Source organism: Anguilla rostrata, chromosome 11 (genome assembly GCF_018555375.3).
Source record: "Anguilla rostrata isolate EN2019 chromosome 11, ASM1855537v3, whole genome shotgun sequence".
Taxonomy (NCBI): Eukaryota; Metazoa; Chordata; class Actinopteri; order Anguilliformes; family Anguillidae; genus Anguilla; species Anguilla rostrata.
The window spans coordinates 8,547,086-8,570,228 of record NC_057943.1 but is presented as its reverse complement, the minus strand read 5'-3'; the positions used below and the strand labels follow the sequence as shown (position 1 = coordinate 8,570,228).

The window sequence follows — 23,143 nt, the reverse complement described above, 5'->3', positions numbered from 1 at the left end:
TTGAGGGAAGTGCTTTTAATAATCTAGAGACAGGCAGGACTGGTAGGAAGTGATAAGAAGCCACACGTATAAAATCAAAATAAAGTGAAGAGAAAAGGCAGAGGAGTTCAAAGAGAAAAAAAGTGGGGTGGGGTGGGGTGGTGGGAGGGGGGGGGGGGGTTGTGCGTTTGGATGATAGAACTAGGAGGGTTAACAGCCATGCAGACTAACATACATTATTTTGATCATCCGGCATTTGGCAGCGCTGCTTTTGTTGCACCTGTCTTTCTTTAAGTTAACTTGTCTTAAATCTTCAAATATAAGGAGCATTGTTAAAAATGAAAAGGCCCTGTTTGACTTCCCCATTCTTTAACCCGGCAGGGAGACAAACTGCCAGTATCGCTGCAGAAGGAGCAAAAGGCAATCTTTAGCGCGGCTGACACAAGGTGAGGTGAGGTGATGCAGGAGTCACAAGGGGGGGTCACGTGACCCAGGCTGCCCAATGAGAATCGAGGGTTCATTCACATTCCCGTGCACGTTCCCCAGTCAGTACATGGCATATATATACACACATAGATTGCATATGCTTCTAGCCCAACAGGACTAGTCCTTTCCCTTTAGAGACTTTTTTTAAAATCAATACATAGCAAAAGTATCCTTTTGGATATTCAGGGAGAAGAGCTCCCTGTATAAAAGTCATTGAAGTAAAAAACTGCCACGATCGGTCCAGTTTTTTCCGTGTAAAAAGGCCCGTTTTGCGCAGAGCTCTGTCGGCCGCAGTCCCGCCTCACATGGTGTACGCCACCCAGTAGATGACGTTGACCGCCGCAAAGGCGGCTGGGAAGACGGCGCGGGCGTAGATGTCGATGGTGTCGGCGTCGATGGGCTTGCACCCGCTGCCCTTCTTCTCCTCGGCCGCCGGCGCCGCGCTCCTGGCCCGGGTCTTCCCGTTCTCCGCCTCCTCGGCCTCGCCCGGCGCCTGGGCGGCCCGCTGCGCCCGCGTCTGCCTGCTGGACACCGCCAGGCCCGCCTGGTTCATGCCCGCCACCGACAGGGAGAACATCACCATGGCCTGCTTCCCGTTCTTCACAATGGACTGCGGAGGCGAGCAAAAACAAACAAAAAAAAACCCACGTTAAGGCTGCATACGCGCAGAGTAAAACGTCCAGTGTTAATTCAACTCTAAGAGAGTTTATGTGAATCCAACAGGGACCACATGTACATTTAACACTGATCATTTTACAGAGTAGGTGACATAGTTCCCTGTTACATTATTCCTTGAACCATTACATTACACTACATTACAGGCATCTTATCCAGGGCAACTTACAGAACTTTTTACGTAGCATTTACATGCTTTCTCAAGGGTACAACAGCAGTGTCCTACTTGGGAATCGAACCTGTGACCTTTAGGTTACAAGCCCAATTCCTCACCCATTATATTACACAGCCACCCTGTGCATCACCCAGGTAGGCACCACCAACAATGTGTGCCTACCTGGGGGATGCACAGTCACCATCCTTGTACTATAACACTTAGCACTTAGCATTACACTTATTGATTGTAAGTGGACCTCTGTGCCTTCTTAGTGATACCGCAAATTTTATTCCTATGAGTTACGCTGATGTTCGCCACTACTGTACTCGGCTTCCGGATAACAGCCTCTGCCAAGTGATTTTAATGTGATGTAATAACACTTACTAAAATTACTGGTAAGCGAACAGAGAGGGAGAGGCAGAGATCATTAGGCCAGCTAAATTTGGAAAAGATTACAGGGGCAGATTGCTAGAGCCACGCAGGGCGTTTGGCCAGGACAACGGAGAACCCCCTACTGTTAAAAGACGAGTGCCGTCAGGACCATCTCCACCGACCGCAGTCACTGAGAGGATCTGAGTCCGGATTTCATGGCGCCCGCGAGGAAACGAAAGGCTAACCTCTGAGCTGAGCTTGCTGGCCTTGATCTTGGCTCTCTGCTTGCGGTTGTAGTCGGCGTTGTAGTGGGCGAAGGCGTACTCCACCAGGGCGGCGAACACGAACACGTAGCAGATCCAGAAGTAAACGTCCAGGGCTTTGATGGCGGAGGCTCGCGGAAGGGAGGACCGGGCACTGACCATCAGGGTCGTCATGGTGAGGACTGTGGTGATGCCTGGGACAGCACACAGTTCGGCCATCAATCTTTCACCTGTTCTAACCGGCGCGTTCCACGTACAAATGTACACGCGTGCTTTGCGCTCTTCTAACCATCTGTATGAACTGATTTAAATTGCCTTGCAGCAACGGTGCTATTGCTTTTATTAATCAAGTTAAATTCACTTACTGCATGTAGTCATGTTTAAGAAGTCATGTTGTTAAGACGTTGTATGTGTGTTAGTATGTAATCAGATCATTTAAATACGGTCTGCAGTCACAATACCGCAATGCTGACCTAGTGACACCCTCGCAGGCACTGCCGATTGGCTGATCCAAAAGGACACCCAGGACATTGCAACCAATAGGATGGAGGGCATGTAGGACTGGATGATGTAGACTCCCCGATTCCGCCTCAGCTGGAATCGCAGGCTTAGCCGTGGGAAGCGGCCAGCTGGTTTACAGAAACAAGAATACATCACCTGTTATCTCTCAAAGAGCACAAAATACATGTTTTTCACAAAATAAAATTTTATAGCATTATTTTCCAATAAACCCCCTTGTTAGGTAATAATTTGGGCGAATGGCTTGTGTTGTGCCGACATTCATTCACTTTATCAAACACAACTCCTTACCCCCCCCCCCCCCAAAAAAAATGACCTCACCTGATTTGAAGTTCAATGTCTCTGTGACAAATCTGTAGTCTATAATGGTGAACTGGGACAGTTCCAGTTTGTCCAGTCCGTGTATGTGCACCTGGCTGTCTGACCAATGGTAAACAATGTCCTCTGAGGAGTAGCCATCTGGAACACAGGCAGTGGACGGTCACACGATGTCTGATGAAATTAATTACATCACAGGTGGGGAACCAGCCAACAGCATTGGCCCCAGAGGGACGCTGAAGACGTAACCCACTGGTTTATTTTGGTTGTGTGTGTTTTTTGTTTTTGCTTTTATTTCTACGGCAATCTCCCTCACTTTACAGAGCACAAACACTAACAGAACGGCCTGGTGTGTTATTTCATTGCCTGTACTGTTCGTCGCAGCAACTTTGATGGCACACTTCAGTCACGAAAAATGCTGTTATTGTGAATCGACTGTTACAGGAGAATTGGGGGTAATTTTTTCAGCCCTTTTTTCAACAATTCAACAATGTGGTGGGGGGGGGGGGAGTAATGGAGGGGGGGTGCGCTGGCCAGGACTTACAGCTCTCCAGGTCCAACATGCACTCCTGCTCATCCATTGGATACTTGGTCAGATCCATGTCACAGGCCACTGTGGAGGTGATCCTGGACAGTAGGAATTATAAAACCAAAGTCAGAAAAACATGTGTAAAAAGGTTCAAACCGCATAATACTGGCAAATGGATCTAGAATCTTAGCGTACAGATGAGCTCTAATGTATGCAATGGAACGTGACAGCAAGGGCCTAATTTGCAATTGGATGTTTCAAACTGGGGATAAAATAATGTGGATTAAAACATCAAACAATTTTTGCAACATTTGTGTATACGTCATACCACTGTCAACATTTCTCGTTACCATTTTATCATATTATAACACATGTCACAAGGCATTATGAAGTATGAAATACAAATGACAGTGGTCACGAAGGTTTTATTAGCAAAGCATCAATTGCTACAGAGTAAGTAACAGCTGAATGGGGTGTTTTAAGAGTATAATTGATGACTCTAGTCCCACCCATCCACACCCACTCCAGTGTTGTTTCAGACATCAGATTGAGTATATTCTCCTGTTATATTCCTAATTCCAGATATGAAATAGAATAGCTCCCGTCCCCCCTAACCGGCTGCTGTAGAGGATGACTCCGTCAGGCTGCAGGCGGATAAGCTTGTTCTCCACGGTGACGTCATGGAACCAGGCCGACTTGGCGTTGACGATGAAGGTGTCTGGCAGCCACAGCTTGTCCACGAAGCGGCTGTCCAGCCCCAGCGTCTTGTTGGTGTGGTTGTACAACAGGCGGTCGTCCCTCCAGCTCTGACGTAGGAACACGGTCATGGTGTAGTCCTGCCAAATACGGGGGGGAATCGGGGGGGGGGGGGGGGGGGGGTTGTGTGGGGTCAGTGATATCGCACGCCGAAAAAAGGTGGAGTCAGTGACATCGCATGCAGGGGTCAATAGGTCAATCTATACAAGCTACATCGATCAAAATTTCATTGCCATCGCTGTTTCATTTAATTGACCCCTGCCTTTGATGTCATTAATTTCCCAGGGCAACTGTGGACAGGGAGTTAATGACATCACAGGCAGGGGTCAATTAAATGAAACAGTGTTGCCAGTAAAATTCCGCAGTAATTCCTGATGTTCCGAGTGTCCTTTTTATACCACTGTGCTTTTCGGTCCTGTGCGGGATCGGTTTATAACAGTTTATGCCAATGAAAATGTTTAATGCAAGTACATTTCACTGTTTAAAAAGGGTATTCCTTTCAAGGCAACAAAAATGAGAAACCTTTACAAGTCTCTTGGTAGCAAAGCAAGTAAAAAGCTCGACATTACCATGTTAGCCTCTGAGATGTGATCGATGCTGGCTACTTCAATAGCCATCGCTACATTCACAGGGGGGCCTGCAGAAAAACAAATGAGAACAAAAACAGCCAAACGCCCCCCATCTGCCCCCATGCGGCCACCCCCCCCCATCCCCCTTCCCCACACAGGCACAAACTCCAGCCATTCACCGAACAACCAAGGAAGTTTGTGAAGGATCACCATTGCAATGAATAAGTGAAATTTCACAACTTCTCTCAACAAAAAAACATAACGTTTTCCATTACCGTTTAAATGTTCATCAGAACATGAAAAATGTCTTCTCATGCAAATGTATTTTGGGAAAGCCTTTACATTTAATCAACGACGACATGCCGTTTGAAAGCTGAACTCCTCTTCCCACCCAATATTTCTGTTAACATGGAAAATTCCACACGTTTGGTGAACCAAGTGTCCTTTTAATTTTAGCCAGCTTAGCGCCTGTAAGATGCGTGTGTGAAACATTCGCATTCGGCGCGGCGGCCCGTTAAAAGGCTTTTACGCGAGAGAGAAAAAAGAAACCGCCTTTTCGCGAGACCGCTCCATCGTTCCCTTTCCACACATGCAGCAACGTGACCAGAGCCGCCGCAGAGATCCCCAGGGATTAGGGCTTTATTACTGCCGGGATGCGTCTCGTTTCTCGAAGTGGGCAGACTAGGTCATGTTGTTTGCAGAGAGAGATGCGCACGTGTCGTGCCGTTCCATCAACCCTCTGCCGGCGCTTTAATAGGCTACTCGCATGAAAATGTCATGGATTTGAAGGCGTGGAGATGGAGATATCATGCCACTTAATAAATACTGGGAAATGGGATCGCTAATCTAACTCTGACTGCTGACCTCAAATGCCTCAGGATGGAACGTCTCGAGATTTTCACAAAGAGGCGAGGACCTCACGACCCCTTAACACGCCGGGTTCTATAAGTGTCAAAATCGCAACACTGCGTGCACGGCAGACGCGTTAACCCCCACCGCCGGCTGTGTGAAAGCCGTTTCAGCCCATGCATTTAAATCTGATCCGAGCTGAGTTAAGCTGTGAGGTTGAGAAATCTAAAGCTGTTTCCATTGGATATTTCGCATTTAACAGCCATTCTTAACAACGTCTTTCTCAAACACACAGACACTCGAGGTGTCACAGTGACGTTATTCCAGTAATACCCCTTTCAAATTTAATGATATTAGCTTATGCATACAGTTCATATCCTTGCAATACTGCACATTAGAGTAATCCACTCCTTATTCGTGAAATAAAATATTCACTAACATTATTTCAAGGTTGTTTATGTATTCAACTGGGTCACCTACAGTTCTTTGATCATATCTGAGCAAGAGTGCTTAAAAATACAATTAAAATATACTTTTTTATTCAATATGACAGGAACTTATTTTTACATATTCGGTTCATGACAAAATAAAATATCAAACCCATATCAAAGTCAAGGTGTTTTGTGGAGAATATTAGCCTATGTTAAGAATGACTGGAAATGCAAGGGGATGAATTGCAAACCAATGGTACTAGCAGTAGATCTCATACTCACCTCCTATCCCAGGGCGAAAATTTCGCGCGTACCCCTTCATTAACTCGTCCAGATTAGGTAACCAGGATATCTCAATGTCTGTACCTACATACTCCCCGATGTCACTCATCATGGCCCTAGGGGAACACAGACACAAGGCTTGAGATGTCCACTCAAACTGGGGACGGCACGGACGGAAGGAGCTATTGTGACATCACACAGAGTCATTTCACAAACCACAGGAAGAGTCCACTTGCAGAGAAAATTCTATGGTATTGTCAACACTCTTATGCTTTCCTACAAAGGGTTGTGTGTTTGCCGATTACTGAAATGAATGGAAACTTTCTGTAAATGGCCCACTAGAAGTTAGGGACAAGGCATACTGCAGTTATACCGAACCTGGGTTTAACTGTCCAACAGGTTCCTCAAGTCGTGATAAATAATGGATAATAAAATACCAAAAACAGTCATGAAGTTATTATGTATACAAACAGGAAGAATTAGATTGGGTGCCGATCCAGGTCCTGACAGAAACAGGTGAAAAAACATAATTAGGATACACACAGGATAAATATACACAATATAAAAGTACATATACAACTCAATGCCAAAATAATTTTTTTGTAAACCCCACACACTAACTTTAATATGCCCCTGAATGTATTACAGACCTTTACATGGCAGCAAAATTTTTGCACAGCCAAATAATTTGTATGATCCGACAAAACCACAAATTTAAAAGAGAACAAAAACTGAATTACATAACATATACTGTAAAAAAATACTCTCTTTTATGTAACTCTTTTTCATCAGTTGTATTTGCCTGGTTTAAATCATTTTTATATTTTAATTTGAATGTGTACTATTTTATCGGAAGTGCGGAATGAAAATGGGGCACACTTAGAAAATTGAACGTGTTTGAGAGGATTACTCTAATCTAATCTAAAGTAATCTAATATAATATAATCTGATCTAAACTGCAGTAAAATCAACTAAACGCTCTAAAAAATAGATGTCTTTAGCATTCGTGAATCAAAGATATGACTTGGTGTGCGATTTATCAATTGTATTGGAGACTACTTATAATGACACACGCAGGTGCATATATTAATGTTGTATGGCCACAAGGGGGCAGTGTCTTCTGTCCAATGCGGCGCAGGGCTGCCTGCCAGGAAAAGGAACGCAGGCGGTCTTTGCGCGCGGCTCTCATCGTCACACGCCGCTGCCCTGGAGGAACACAATGACTGCTTCGCTACCAGCCCTCAGCCTCGATCCGCAGGCTAATATCTTCAAGCGCCGACGAAACAAACGCTTCCTAGCAACGAGGCAAACGCAACAGGGGCACGCGATACAGAGGGATCGTTCCCATAATTATAACAGTTGGAAATATCGCACTTGGAATAATCTACAGTAGAGGAGCAGAGAATTCCAGTGAGAACTCTGCGCCCACTTCATCTAATGTACACACTGAAGTGCACGCTGAAGCAGGCCATTTATTTCTGAATTCATTACAAACAAGTCATCCTAGGGTGAGGTGCACACTTGGGAATTAAAACAAATCTGTCCTTACACAATTTTGAGCATTTCATATTTATTTAATATGTGATCATTTTTTGCCCAGAAACAAAAAAAAGTTTCCATAAAATGTACATGTATATTTTTCATGACTCAGTTCAATACTTCCCCCAGATTACTGTTTTGGATTTTAAAACCAAATGTGAATGCAAGAACCTGTGTGATGACATTTCTAGCACAAATGGGAACCTTTTTTTTTAAGCAGCTCCAGCTGATGGGCCATGTCCTCCAGGCACGTGCACAGATGGACACTAACATGAGCTGAAGCATATGGCCCCTGCTCTGACACAGCAAACATGCCCTTGTGGATGCAGCAATTTTCTTTCATTACCAGAGGCGTAAGGTGCTCTTTTATATTTTGAGCATAAGTCCCCCAAATAGTGTGAGCACAGCCCTGATGTCATCCTCATCTTTAGGTTACCATGGTAATATGGTTCGCAAATGTTATTATTTTCTTACTTCATACACTATATGACCAAAAGTATCTGGACACCCCTTTGGTCTGGGGCTGTTGTTCATGGTTTGGTCTAGGCCCCTTGGTACCAGAGAAGGCAAATATTAAATGCTACGGCATGCAATTACATTCAAGACGATTCTGTGCTTCCCCAACAGTTTGGGGAAGGTTCTTTCCTGTTTCAGCATGACAATACTCCCGAGCACACAGTAAGGCCGATATAGAAATGGTTTTGTTGAGAACGGTGCGGAAGAACTTGATTGGCCCACAGAAAGCCCTGACCTCAACCCCATCCAACACCTTTGGGATCAATTGAGAAGCCAACTGCGAGCCAGGCCTAATCGCCCAATCAGTGCCTGACCTCACTAATGCTCTTCTGACTGAATGGAAGCAAATCTCTGCTGCAATGCATCAACATCTAGTATAAAGCCTTCCCAGAAGAGTAGAGGCAGTTACAGCAGCAAAGGGTGGACCAACTCCATATTAATGTCAATAATTTTGAATGAGAAGTTGGATGTCAGGTGTCCTCATACCTTTGACCATGTAGTGTATGATCAATGGGTATTGATGATGAAATTTATGGACATAACCATGTCTGCACACCCACTCTCACCCCTGTTACAGAGACATTACGCTACACAAAGGCCCAGTGTGCAGTACAGTTAAAGGCAAGTGCCTTTGTGGACAAACGAGACACGTTAACAGGCAACCATTCGTTTTATACGCCATGCGTTGTAAACAACGCACTCCACTGCCGGGTCATCACTTTTACTGGATACTGGCACTAAGTGCGTTAATTATCCCTCTCCGTAGTTACTGCTCTTGTAAACCTAACGCATTCACTTGTGTGCTTGTCTCTCTGGACAAGCTAAAATTAATCTAATGTGACCTGAGGTAAAATACCGTACAAATACATGCATCAGTCCTGTATAAATAGTGACGGACAAAGACGGGGAGAAGCTAATTTTAAAGAGAAGTAAAGGCAACAGAAAGATGGGGGTTGGAAAAAGATATCTGGAAGAATTCATTTACTTACTGGTACTATCTCTACAATTACACAGTAAAATGTTCGGTATTCAGTTCAGTATAACTCTTACAGAGGACATACATTCCCACTTGGACCTACCATGTTCTCTGTTAGAGTTGAATTAGCACTGTAAATTTTGCTGCGCATACTAAAAGTTTCAAATTCACTCCAACCTCACTATCCAGAATAGCAGGTTTTTAAATTAAGGTCAGGCTGTTCCTTACAAAAACAAAAACAGCCTGAGCCTGTGAAGCCAAATATAAATGTTGCTCTGTCATTTTTTTTTTTTTTGTACATCAGACACCACCTGTAGCATTAACCTATTCTACCTTCTAGCTCCATTTTATTACGGCTGGAAAATACGCCTCCATGGCCGAACTGTACCGGCATAAGAATTAGCATTTTTTACATCGGGGAATCGATCAAACTTTACAGCCACAGTAACTCCCCAGTGCATCACTGTCACCAGGCATTTCTAACAGTACATACATTCCGCAGAAAAAAAAACCGGACACGTGCAACGCTCCTTTCTCTCATCCCCTTCCGGAGGTGGCGGTGTAATAAAATGGCAGCAGAGCAGGGTATCTGATTGATCATGCACATGAGGGATTTCATAAACGACTTCCTGCTTTCAAACCCTCTATAAACAAGCGCTGAGCGATTCTTTAGCTCTCCGCCGTTCCCATGAAGTCTTTTATTCCTGTTCATTAACATGACTTCCTGAGGCTCTGCCTATTCGAGGGTGTACACGATCAAGTAGGGATCCGAAGCGGTGGAAGCTTTCCTCAGATGTAGCGGTCACCCCGCAGTGTCGGGCACTCTCTTGTGTAACAAGCTTAATTAGGTTTGTTCAATAAAATGCGCTTGTACCTGGATAAATGAAAGGCTCCAAAACAGCCAACTCCAGCCATGTTCCCATTGTTAATCCAGAGTGCAACGACGTGGAAAGTGCATAATAAATTTGGCGGCAAAATAAAACTGCCCGCGCCATATGCGCGTTGGACAGGAAGTGCTTTCGAAAATCATTTCTAATTTAATTTTTTTCAGCATTGAGATTTTTTTTTTTTTTTTGTTAAATAAAGCTCTCCGCAGCCTCTTAGTGGCATCTGAGATTAGACAAACCTTTTACTTGAGAGTCCTACATTAAAAACACTTTCACCAAATCAAACCAGAGAGCAAGCCAATGTACTGTGTGCACTCTCGTTCCATTATATCGCCCTAGCCTGCAGCTATTGCAGTGATTGGCCTATTGTATCATACCAACCAGACAACGGTGTGCCGTTGCTGCTGTTTACAGGAAAACATGTCAGGTAGACTACGTTAACACATACAAACATGCATGTGTGATCATACCTTCCAATGTGCTGAGGATGACAGACGTGACATGTGCATGCGGAAAGGTCTGGTTTCAGTGACTCGCAGTACTGTCAGTGCATAGAGAACATCAATATGGAAAATGTGCAGCAAAACCTATCCACATTTAAATTAGTGCAGCCACAGTGTAAGTCATTCCCTTATTTATTCCCTAGGTGCCAGACTCCGGGCTCCACTAAGACAACAGAGCCCGCGGGGTCACTAGGTGCCTAGCTGGAAAGGTGCTTAGCATGGACTTCTCATTGCTCTTAGAACAACAACAGTGAAAGAAAACTAACTTGCCACTGCACCACATCACATCCCACTGGTAAATGAGGCGCGACCAAACTATAGTGCATCGCCTGTACACTTAATTTAAATCCATCAGTAAAGCAATTTTAGGTGTTTGACATTGTTTGAGAAGATTAAATAGTTAGCATCTGTTTGTTTTCACACAGATTGTGATTAAAGCCATTAATACCATTAATGCATGACCCAGGAGATTGGATGGGGATGGGGGGAGGGGGGGTGACTACATGAGGGATGAAAACAAGAAAGAAAGTTCTCAAATAGGTTACCAGGGGGCTCCATGTGCATTCATCTATTGCTAATGAAGCCATCCCACAGGAAGGCCACATGTACAAGAACCACAGTATCAGAGCTTTACAAACTTAACCATGCAAGATGTGAGATCACAAATATGCGATTGGAATGTTCTTAACTGAACATTCTAATACTGATGTAACAAAAGATTTCTGAGACACTGACTTGGATTGGAATTTTGAAGAACAAAAAAACATTCTGAAAAAAATACTCTTCAAAGGGCTAAGGAAATTACGGTTTGTGAGGGTGCATGGGTTAATATGGATATTTTGAATGCAAAGCTACCATCAGTCCATTTGCTATCACACCTTGACTGTGGACAAAACAGCATTAATATAATATCTCACAATATTACATCTAAAATTCACATATTGCTAACAGGTAATACTTGTGATAAAATGACTCATGAATAAATGTTAACCTTTAGACAAAAAAAACCCATGTAGAAAAAAACAAAGATTGATGAAACTGAAATAAAACCTTCAGAAGAGAAAAAACTGTGATATTGTGTACAAGACACAGATAACAGCAGACCAAATTCTGATTTCATATTTTAACACATTTCCAAAACATTGTCTCTGTGATATTTATACTCATTAAGCTAGTAATAAAATAGCATTAAATGAGAATTTATTCACTGCTAGGAATGACTATTTAATAACTATTTCCATTTAACTGGAAATAAAATTAAATACACACATATTGCAACCTTAAGGGAGTTTTAAGTCATGGCCAAACACACATCATCACACATCTACTTTTGTAAACCATCCATCCATTCTCAAATCTGCCCACTCCAGGGTCAGGATCGGGGGCGGTGGGGGGGGGGGGGGGGGGGGGGGCAGCACGCAGTGGTTGAGAGGCAGGAACACACCCAGGTCCCTCGGTCGGGATTTGAACTCGGTACATTCTTTCTGTAAGGAGACAGTGCTATTCACCATGCTGCCACAGATAACACCATAGAAGTTTAATAGAATACCTATTGCTTTTATGCTCTAATATCAGTAGAGATATGCATAACTGGCCATTGTCTTTACAAATTTAATTTGCTTAAGAACAGAAATCTAGGGACCCTACTGCAAACCTCCCATGTTCCATTCAGTCCACGCTCATGCAGAAGAAAATTCTGAATAATATAAAACTTCCAGAATAATCTTAAGCACAATGTGTTTTGCCTTTTAGCTTCAAATTTAAGATGAGCTTCTTCCGAGCCCCGTCAGGGACACAAGATCCTTTCCAACCTGTCACTTCCAGCTTATCTTTTCGTCTCAGTGAGAGGATCAGCTCAGCATTTTCACAATGTGCTCATAAAGGACCAACTCCAAATTTGGAGAGGAAATATCTCACTTCAGTCTTTGAGGGTGAAGGTGGGAGTGAAAAGTCAGCTGAACGGAGTACCCCCCACAGACAGGGGGCGACATAAGAACCCCTGACTCTCTACTTTATTTTACATAGGACTTCTCATGCACACACTTCTTTCGGCTGGCGGCATGCCGTCCAATTTAGGACATCCGCACGTGTCAGCAAACCAGGTCTCAGAAAAGCATCAGCTTCACATGTAAAACACACTTTTATCCGATTTCACTTCATTCCCCATTCTAAAAGGCCTGACAGGCCTACTACATGATCTCATCCTATGCCACAGACTCCAAAGAACTGTACACAAACTCTAGTGCTGCAGACACAAAAATTAATGCTGTCTTTTTGGTTGAGGTTTGGGGCTGAACACTGGACACTGCAATGTCAGCTGCTGTACCGCATTGTTTTCGGGAATACTGCGCATTTGTTCATACGCTCACATATTTCAAAAGTGTCTCCTGTGCACCCAGCATGCAGTTGTCTCTTTTCAGATGGTCCCATGAGATCTACTTAACACAAGGCTCGAGATGCACATACTAACATGAGAGAAACAACATGGACCATAGGAGGTTCATTTTCTGTTTATTTTTGTGCTGCTGTCGTCGAAGAACAGGAACTGCATATCACAGACAGGAAATGCAAAAGCCAATCAGCATCTACATTGCGAACTGCATAATAACAACACCAGGACAATAATAATAAAAAGTAATAACACAATAATAATCATGGACGTAATTATGGAATGGCTAGTGTTAGTGCTGCACATTACTTGCACAGTTGTCCACGTTCATGCTCAACAGCATACTAACAAGCTTTGCAAGTTTTGCTTCTATCTCTGTTGACAACAGCAGCTGTCACTCACAGTATAACCGTACTGTGGCCTGGATTCAATTGACTTGCAAATAAAGGAATGTATTATTTCTTTCTTCACAAACAGTTTGGTGAGTTAATTTTCTTGATTACTGAACTCAACAATCTGTGTTTCTGTAAAAAAAAAAAGAATAATAATAAACTTGCATTTAATTGTAAGTCAGAGATAAGGACAAATATTTGTATTCTAGCTGTGGGTATACTTGGCTGTGTTTAGACTGTGTTCTTGGCTAGAAATAGCTGTACAAAATAAGTATTGTATCTTATTGAACCTGTGTTTTGTAGTTGTCCATGACCATGAAATGCACTTTTGTACATCGCTTTGGATAAAAGCGTCTGCCAAATTAATTTAATTTAATTTAATTTAATTTAATTTAATTTAATTTAATTTAATTTAATTTAATTTAATTTAATTTAATTTAGAACACTTTTAATTATCATTTCACTGCTTATTCAGTGTTTTCTTTAAAGGGGAACTTCAAGCTAAAATCTATTTCTAATGCTGAACTGGTGCAAAAAAAAAACATTCATATAACATTTAGCACTTTCCACACTGGTCAGGACAGGAGGAACCCTCCCCGTTACTGGACACAGACTTAAGACACGACTCTTTTGACGGCACACATGGTCCCCAAGCTCTCTTTAGCCTTGCTCTTTCTTTCTTTATCCCATGGCGCCACAGGACTGCCGCCGTGGGTTATGCGCCGCAAATTGTGGTCACTCACTCACTCACTCATTCACGCACTCACTCACTCACGGATGACCTTTGGAGGCACGTGCGCCTGAGGTGCGCCGTGGGTCTGGACGGTTTCGTGCTTGTTGTATTTACGTTTGGGATGGTAATTCCATACGTAGTTATAGCTCTGTAAAGATAGGCTAGCTGTGCAGTGCTGTTCATTTGTGTTTACAATAACAAATGTTGGGTTTTTTTTTCAGCAACCTGTACACTTACTGATTGTAAACAAGCCTTGTGATATCACACTTTTGTGTTCCTGGGACTAACACTGATGTTATGCACTTTTGAAAGGCATCCTAAATAAGAGCATCTACCGAGTGACCGTGATGTAGTGAAATCTCTTTACGACCCGGCTGCTCAACCCTGTTTCCGGAGATCTACCATCCTATAGGTTTTCCTTCAAACCCTAATTCGACACACCTGATTCAGCAGCTCGACGAGATCACCAGCTGTTGAATGAGGTCTGCTTCTTCAGGGCTGGAGATAAAACCTACAGGACAAAACCTACAGGATAGGAACACGACTGGACAGCTCTGCTTTACAACGACATAAATAATTTAATCTTTTCTGTCTACACTGACTCAAATAGCATTTGCCATACGGCCCCTAATTTTAATATTCAGAAAATTAGACAGAAAGGGGAATCACGATTAATCAAATATTATCCAACTGGGCTGGCAGCCAGATCATATTACAGACACTTGTAAAACTGTTGAGTCGGTTATAAATGGTGCTTTCCACCTTAATGATCTATGACTATTGCACTCATAATAAGTTTAAGTTGACTTAAGAGGATATTCAATTACTACCATAATTCAGTCCTTATCTGCCAGACTAATTTCAGGCTTCAGGTGAGGTTTCCACTGACTTTTTAAGGTTAAAATATAGTCTGACACAAGGTTCTCTTCCAGGGCATCTGTTTTTTTTACTCTCTAAGTCATCTGGAAATCGGGTGTCAATTTCATATCTCAATGAATTCAGAGGAAATTCTCATCAGGAAACTGGATAATAGCACCGTTTTTTTGTAGCTAATTTCAAACAGAAAGGCAATTACGCTTATTGGTCCCAGGTGATTCTGTGGGGAAAAAAACGAAAGCATTTGTCCTAAATATGGACGGCTTTTCTTTAACTGAAAGCAGAGGTTACTGATCATTTGTATTATTAGACACGGACCTGCGACTCTGCAGGTGAAGGGCGAGGTTATCACAGGTAGCCCGTTGGAAAATAACTGCCATCTTTTAGCAGCAGTTTTACATTACATTAGCCTATATTTAGGCATTTAGCGGTTGCTCCTATCCACATCAACGTCTTCTGCAGTATGAGTATGAGGCCAACAGCAATGAGGACTTCTTTGAGAGGAATGTAGGGTTGAGCTGGCACCTGCGAGGCCCAACGTTGAACAAGCAAACAGCGCTGAGTCTTTGGTTTGCGGCTTCAGGCACAATCTCGCCGGAGCTTCTGACTCGACATGGCTGTTCTGACTACGGAAATGCAGTTTAATGATGCAGAAAAAAACACATCTCTTCCTTTACAAAGCTGGGGTTACTGCACTGATTCATCCGCCCAAAGTACTTGAAAGTAAGTTGTCTTTTTTCCAATTATTTAAGAATGCTGTGGGATGATTTTTCATTAAAATATATATATATATTTTAAACTGATCACATATCACCAGCACCAGCTTCACTTTAGTGGCTCCCCATAGATTCCAAGCAGACTTCAAAACGCTTTAGCCTTTCATAGAAAGTACAGTACAGGCTATCAAAGCGAGCTCATTACTCTGCATAATCCTGCTAGACCACTGTGGGCCAAGGCAGCCGTCTGCTACGTCCCTCCCAAAGATTTTAATAAATAAAACAGGTGGCGAGGATTCTGGCTACAGGCTCGCTTAAATTATAGAATGGCTTGTCTCACCATGTGCAGGAATCATAAATGGTCTCTCAATGCGTTTGTTCAGGGTGAAAAGCAACCTGTCTAGTACTTAAACTAAACCGCATAATGACGATACTCAAATGAGACCTATAATCAAATAATCAGGGACTTTATTATCTCCCAAGGCAGTATGTTTGCTCAGGCTCGCCGAGACAGACGCTTGATTTTGCACGAGCCGTGCCTGTCCACATCCCCAGTTATACTCCCCATCCTCTGGGACAATTTATGGCAATTGTCAGAGTTTTCACTAAACATTCAACTTTTCCAAAACTGCAATCACACACAAATGTAGCATACCTGCACTAAACATTGATTTATTGTAACAGAATGTGTGTATCTCCAAATGTCCTCTGAACAGTAGTTTACAGCTGAAAAATTCAATTTTATACCAGTGGCCTTTTAATACCTGTCATATACATATTATAATTAAAATGAATGAAGTTTCATGAATAAAGGTTTTATAATTTAAGGAACCACAAATAGCTTTTTCTTAGCTCAACTAGTGCATAAGTATTTCTATACACATAAGTAGACAGGTATGACCTTAACAACATACTTGAAATACTGTGTTTACCTATGGCTTGAAGATAACTGATAACTGTGGAAACCTTGAAAAATAAACCATAAGCTCAGACATTACCAATCTGACATTTGGTCAAACTGTAAAGTCAAATACCAATTGTGGTATTTTTTATTAAAAACGGGTGACATGAGCCATTTCGGTGGTGCTGTGATGACTAAACATAACTTTATAAGAATGAATCTAGTTTTAAAAACATAATTTTGCCTTTACTAGCATAAGAGCTGCTTATGTGGCCAACGCTGATGCTATGGAAACTGTTGGCTGGTCTTGCGTAACTGGTCAGGTTCAGTCGTATTGACATGCAGTATCCATTTTTGAGAAGATAAAGTATACACCTGCCCTGCATCAGCATCCCAACACCTATTCCTCGAGTAAAGCAATGCCTCTAGATTTAATTAATGTTTCTTTAAACAAAGCATCTGTTCAGAGAACGCAGTATAAATTACAATGGTGAACACTTACTATATATCATGGAGAAGAATGGATTTTTCCTGGTAAACTGGGAAGCTGATTAGAAAGAACAGAGCGGGTGTTCAGACACCAGGGAATTCTGTCCTCAAGTCTTTAAAACAAGTGCCACAGGATCTGTGATGGTCACTGAGTTGAGACCTCAAGTTGAGACTTTTGTTCAAAAAGCCCACCAGCACAGCTTCCAGTGGAAATATTATTTTCCCCACCAAGGACAAACCGAGTAAAGTCCCACTTAGCTATAGCCATCAGGGCGGGAAATGTTTTTGTGCAGAGCTGTCCAACCCTGTTCCTGGAGAGCTACCGTCCTGTAGGTTTTCATTTCAACCCTAATTTGGCACACCTGATTCTACTAATTAGCAGCTCAGTGAAATTTGTCGCTGGTGAATGAGATCTTCCTTTTTTTGGGTTGAAGTGAAAACCTAGAGGATGGCAGATCTCCAGAAACAGGGTTGGACAGCCTTGTTTCATGGCAATATAGCTGCTGGCATAAGTGGCCCTAAATTTTTAAAGGTTAAGCAATGTGAAGTGGAGCTAACACAGATTATCCCACAGAATCTACATTTGTGTATAGAATGGGCAATACTGAATAATTTAGACAAAACCAAAAAAAAAGTTACGGATGATTATTACAAAAGTACCTTAACAAAGGTATTAGTATAATAGTACATGTACAATGGCTTTACAGTAACAGTGCATCTGTCATGGCAACTGTCAAAGTAATCACATGATCCACATATTAAAATTGCAACATAAATGTCTGTTACTATTCCCATTTATTGTTATATAGCACATTCGTCTTTCACTATATAACAAAATATTCCAAAAAAAATCTGGCAGTCCCAAAGCCAGGACAATATGAGGCAGAAATGTAAAAATACAATTGAATCCATTCTATATGTCCTTAGACTAGGTCTAAGGAGTCGTGATAAGCTTATCAACATTAAAATAGAATGGCTTTGTGTTGAACCCTTTTATGTCAGTGCCCTCTATAACAGTCTCTGGTCATTAGCTACTTAGAGCTCGAACACCCGCGCTAAATGCACAGTCTGTCAAGTACCATGTGATTTTCAAAGAGCAGCAGAGGAAGAAGACTTACTATGTGTGACTGCTATTTACTACATCATTAAAAATAAGTGAATGGTGTGTGTTTGGGGGGGGGGGGGGCTTTTAATGTTTGTTACAAATGTCAGGGGGGCTTTTTCCATCATAATATACAGTTATTGCAATTTCAGTACATAAACTGCGTATACTCAGGAAGTAGTTTCAGATTTTGTACTACAGTGTACCTATGAGCTTCTACATCTTTTAATCAATTTTACTTTATCTGCATCATTTAGTCCATTCATCTTGAATTATCCTGGAATATGCTTTTATATTACAGTAGCCTGATTAGTACAACTGTTTAGCCACTCAGTAGCCAGGAGCACTGCCAGTAAATATGTATTTAATGTTTTGTTTTTGTTTGCTTGTTTTGCTTTGTCATTTCTTGATCCAGATAGAATGTTTTTAAAGAATTTTGCAAAATGACCCAATAGTGTTCAACAAACATTTACAAAACAAAAAATGTATTTCCATTTGTTATGGAACCCCTTTTTCAGCAGTTGTGACTACTTGAAGTAACACATTCTGCATTAGTCCTTAGCTAAAAGTGAACACATGTATCAGTGTAGACTTGGGCGCACCAATGGTGTGCTTCTAGGTGAGGCTGTGACACAGTTCATAGGTAACCTGACTACTGAACTAACCGACTCCTATGTCCCAGGCTAAGATTTTCATCTGAGACACTTCCTAAACACTTTTATATGATCCCATCTCATAACTGACAAAAGAAGGGCAAACTGCCTGATCTTGTATTTGTAAAAACAAAGAGTGCTTCTATTATGAAATACAGGGACTCAAGACATCAAGTAAGCTAAAAATAAGTACACTGTTCTAAATAAGAAGCAATGCGTTATTTCTTGATATAGATATGTTTTAATAAATATTCCTCTGATTGATATTCACAGTACATTTTGAGCATAAAATGACAGGTCATTTAAAGAATGCATCCTAAAGGTGGCTTATTTCACATACAAACATGAGATGCCACTGCTAATATTTTCCAAATGGCTCAATGTCATCTTGAAATTTGCACATCATCTCAATTTCGATTCTGGCAAAGATTACCTACTGGTTGTTGTCAGGAGACAAATTAAATTAAATTTCCATAACAAGATATGTCCTAGATGTCTGATAGGCAAATATGTTAGCAAAGCACTTGCCAAAGTATGAGCAAGGTCCTTTGAAATGGATAAGGACAGTTGTTTGCACAAGACCCCATACTCCTGTGAGTTATTTTGGCAACTGTGTGACCGTCTCAAAATGTACCTAAGGCTACTAAGTGAAAAATTACAAAATTCACATGCATACCAAAACTGCAGCCTAAAATCAAGTTTACTGGAAGAATTCAATAAGTACGGTACTTTAAATTCAGCTCCAAGCCCTCAGTATTAATAGTCTAGAGAAAACAGCCTTTAAGGGAGATTTACAGTGTAAATGCCTGGTACATTCAACCAAATATTTACCCTGGGTTTTACATTCAACTAGAAGTTGAATGTGAATGCTGTGAATGCCGTATAAACATTGCTGAAAGGACAAGACCCACTCACATGGTGTCAGAGAGTGACCTAAGGTCTGGTTATCCCAAATTGAGAGTTGCGAATCTTTTTTTAAATGACCTTTATTTGACGCAATTTAATGAATTCGGTCAAGGTTTAATCGCCGGATGATATCTTCTTTCTGTTCTGGGACAAATGCAGTATTGCACTCACTATTGCTGCATGTGGTCATGAAAAGATTTTTGTTCCTGTCTACAGTTATGTTACTGTATCTTTAAAGTGGTTGTGCTATCAATGACCTCTCTGCTGTGCTCTCAATAAGAGACTGACTAAAGTAAAGCCAGTTTCAGGCACAGTTTAGGCACTGCTGCTCCAACACTGCCTTACGTGTTCAAAAAAGATGAAGGAAGGGTTCTACAGTATATGTTGAAAAGGCCATCACTGGTGACTGTGCCATGTTATCTGAACTGTGTAATGAGTGTGTAATGTGCGTGCTTGATTGTGAACAGGAGTATCAATGTCATTTTCACAGTATACACTGCACATATAGTTCAATAGTTGATTCCATTGCCTAGTTGATTGCAAGATTGTTTCAGAAATCAAATAATTATAATGTTAAATGTTAGTTCATAAAAATTCCAGACCAGAAAATAATATGTGTGCATGTGTGTGTGCATGCATGCGTGCATGCATGTGTGTGCGTGCGTGTGAGTGCATGCATGTGTGCATGCATGCATGTGTGTGTGCATGCAAGCATGTGTGTGCGTGCGTGTGTGTGAGTGCATGTGTGTGCTTGCGCATGTGTGTGCGTACGTGTTTGCGTGTGCTTGTGTACGTGCATGCGCGTGCATGTGTGTGTGTGAGCATGCGTGCGCGTATGTGTGTGCATGAATGTATGTGTGTGTGTGTGTGCATGTGTGTGTGCGTGCGCGTGTGTGTGTGTATGTGCGCATGTGTGTGTCTGCGTGGAATGTGCCTGCAGTCCATCCTTTCTCTTCCATTAAATAAAAGGCCTTCACGTTGCCCGCCGCCCACAGCAGCAAACAGTACAAGTGCCCTCCATGAGTGTATGACCCGAGCAGCACTAATCCTCCGCCTTTTACTGGAAATAAAAATCAGTTTAATGCTGTCCAATAAATTGCCTGCATTGTACTGCCATATACTCTATGCTGCATAACCTCATCCATGAGAAAACGCAGTACCAAATATGGCCAAGGTACATCTGTTTTCTGAAAGCAATTGTCTGATTTTACTTATTTGCATTTACATTTGAAATGTACTGGTTATTTGTTGTGCTGAAAAGAAAAAAAAAATAATGAACTGTTCTCACTGGAGAAATATATATATGTGAGAAATGTCCCTCTTAGTTATATTTTGAGTGCTTGACCTATTTGTACTCTGCACAGTCATTCTGAGGTTATTTAATTATAACACAGTAAACAGAAAGTTGCCAAAGTGAACTACTGAATTGTGGCATTCAGTTTAGACTAATCTAACATAAAGCTTTGTAATCATGTAAGGTTCCTTAAACTTCAAATGATCTACTGCTCTTCACCAAATTCATTAACACAGAGGCAGTACTTTGAAAACCAACCTTACTCACAAACCGAAAGTCCAAATGATTATGGTTACAGTGGCGCTTCATCACCATAAAAATTAATGAACGTACACCTCTGGCTCTCTGTTTTAGCCATGACATATAAATTAATGTTAAACTAACACAACTTTTGGAATTTGGAATCCACTGTACCAAAAACAATCTGTGCTGATAAAAACAATATGAGCTGCTTCTACACCAGTTTTTCATTCTTAGCAGAAACTGTAAGCAGCCTATTCGTGGATAAATCTAGGTTATATATCTACACTCAACCTTTCCTGTTGAGGCAGAAGCTTACGTCCTGCTGTAAGTCCAAGCTGCTTTAAATAACTGCTTTAAAGACGTAAAGGGAAATAGAGTACAATACATTCCTGCATCACGATTTAGAGAATGAGAACAATGATGGCAGCACTGACTGACCTAAAAACTACACGTCCATCATTAATCACCTAGGTTACAGGCAGCACATCTTCCAACTGTAGGTATGCGATTAGCAGATGAACAATGAGTTAGAGGTACTTTTTTATTTTTTATTATACTTTTTTTTTTTTTTTAACGAATCTTCGCTGCAATCGTTAAAACAACTGGCACCACTTCTGTCTATTTTTGCAACTAATTTAGGTCCTAATCAAGAGAAAGAATGAAATTAATAAATCGACATAGATACAACAGGGTACAGTAGCCTACCTGGTAAATGTGCTCCGCTCGATGCACAATAGTAGCCAGGCTGACAAGACAAAAGTGTATATCTCCATTGCTTGCACTTGATAAAGTTTCCCCGTGTTTAATGAATTCAGAAAGGGTGTCACTGCAGGAACGTCGCAGCTGCCCCGTCCTGGGCGAAGCGAGCAGTTGCAAGTGGACAGTGGTTTTGACTTCCCATGTTCTACCGTACCGCTGCTTCTCTGTCCTGTTCCGTTCGGAGTGAACTCAAGCGCAGTAGAGTTGACTGATGCACACGCTTCTGTCTCGCACGCACGCACTCGTAGCGATCCTTCTCTCTCTCTCTCTTTCTCTCTCTCACTCACTATATCTCCCACTCACAGCTCTTCTTGCTACGAGAGAATAACCGCTCAGCCCACGCTGCGTTCCAAGCTCGTCCACGCGAGTAAATCAGGAAGCCCGTGTCAGTTATCAGCCGTAGGCTAGTTGTTTATTACTTGACTATAAGTTAAGATGAAAAGAATATAATATCAAAAGCAAATTATTATGCTCAATTCAGCGATTTTATCAATGCTATTGATAACTATGCCATGCCTTATTATGTATAGGCTAGAATAGGATAGACTACTTCTGCTTTACAGGCGAAAAATAGTTATTTCACTACAAAACGTCATGTTGTCCTTGTTTTCCTGATCTTGGGTGCGTCTATTTTTTTATGAACTCTAACAGGAAGTTCTTTGTGAATCTTCCATTCCAACATTGTGATCACAATAAGCTTATGATCCGTAGCGCTTTCACTATTCACTATTCCAAAAAGTGCTCCATTAAACAGAAGTAGGCTAATGTGTTACAACGTCATACTACAGTGACAGTGATTTTTCAGCTGCATTCCGTCGCCTCACGCATGATGACAAACCTATGCGTAGCCTAGTCCAGAAGAAAGCGCTGATGCAGGTTTACTCTATTCATGGAGAGCTTTCCTACTTGACTGCATAAAAGAAAAAAATACTATCAATATAGCGCACCGTTCCTTCTTATCGCTCATACCTCAGTATTGGAAGGGTTGAGACTAATTTATCACAAATGACAGGTGGGAGCTACCATGTCAGCAATATTTTTCAGGGTGCAATTAATGATTTATTTATATGGTTACCTATATTTT

At 41.7% G+C, this 23,143-nt stretch overlaps 1 protein-coding gene across 2 annotated transcripts; it reads right to left on the bottom strand.

Moving 5' to 3' along the window:
• On the bottom strand, nucleotides 1-22,517 carry gabrd (gamma-aminobutyric acid type A receptor subunit delta). 2 transcript variants are annotated; one of them, XM_064300894.1, is made up of 9 exons: nucleotides 22,006-22,517; nucleotides 6,186-6,301; nucleotides 4,624-4,691; nucleotides 3,914-4,134; nucleotides 3,314-3,396; nucleotides 2,773-2,910; nucleotides 2,406-2,561; nucleotides 1,915-2,126; nucleotides 1-1,075 (listed from the first exon to the last, which is right to left on the bottom strand). In XM_064300894.1, the coding sequence occupies exons 1-9, from the start codon at nucleotides 22,071-22,073 to the stop codon at nucleotides 767-769; spliced, it is 1,371 nt and encodes a 456-aa protein (XP_064156964.1). In that variant the 5' UTR covers nucleotides 22,074-22,517; the 3' UTR covers nucleotides 1-766. The 2 variants fall into 2 exon arrangements, with proteins under 2 accessions (XP_064156964.1, XP_064156963.1); XM_064300893.1 differs by lacking the exon at nucleotides 22,006-22,517 and having other exon boundaries at nucleotides 4,624-6,301.
• Nucleotides 22,518-23,143: the final 626 nt, after the last annotated feature.

What these genes read in the sequence shown, in the direction of transcription:
- gabrd (XM_064300893.1), bottom strand. Translation starts at nt 4,938, where the DNA reads ATGAGAAGACATTTTTCATGTTCTGATGAACATTTAAACGGTAATGGA. An exon ending in GTCATCCTCTACAGCAGCCG is followed by an intron (nt 3,397 to 3,913) that starts GTTAGGGGGGAC and finishes CCTACTGTCCAG; the next exon opens with GATCACCTCCACAGTGGCCT. An exon ending in GACATTGAACTTCAAATCAG is followed by an intron (nt 2,562 to 2,772) that starts GTGAGGTCATTT and finishes TCTGTAAACCAG; the next exon opens with CTGGCCGCTTCCCACGGCTA.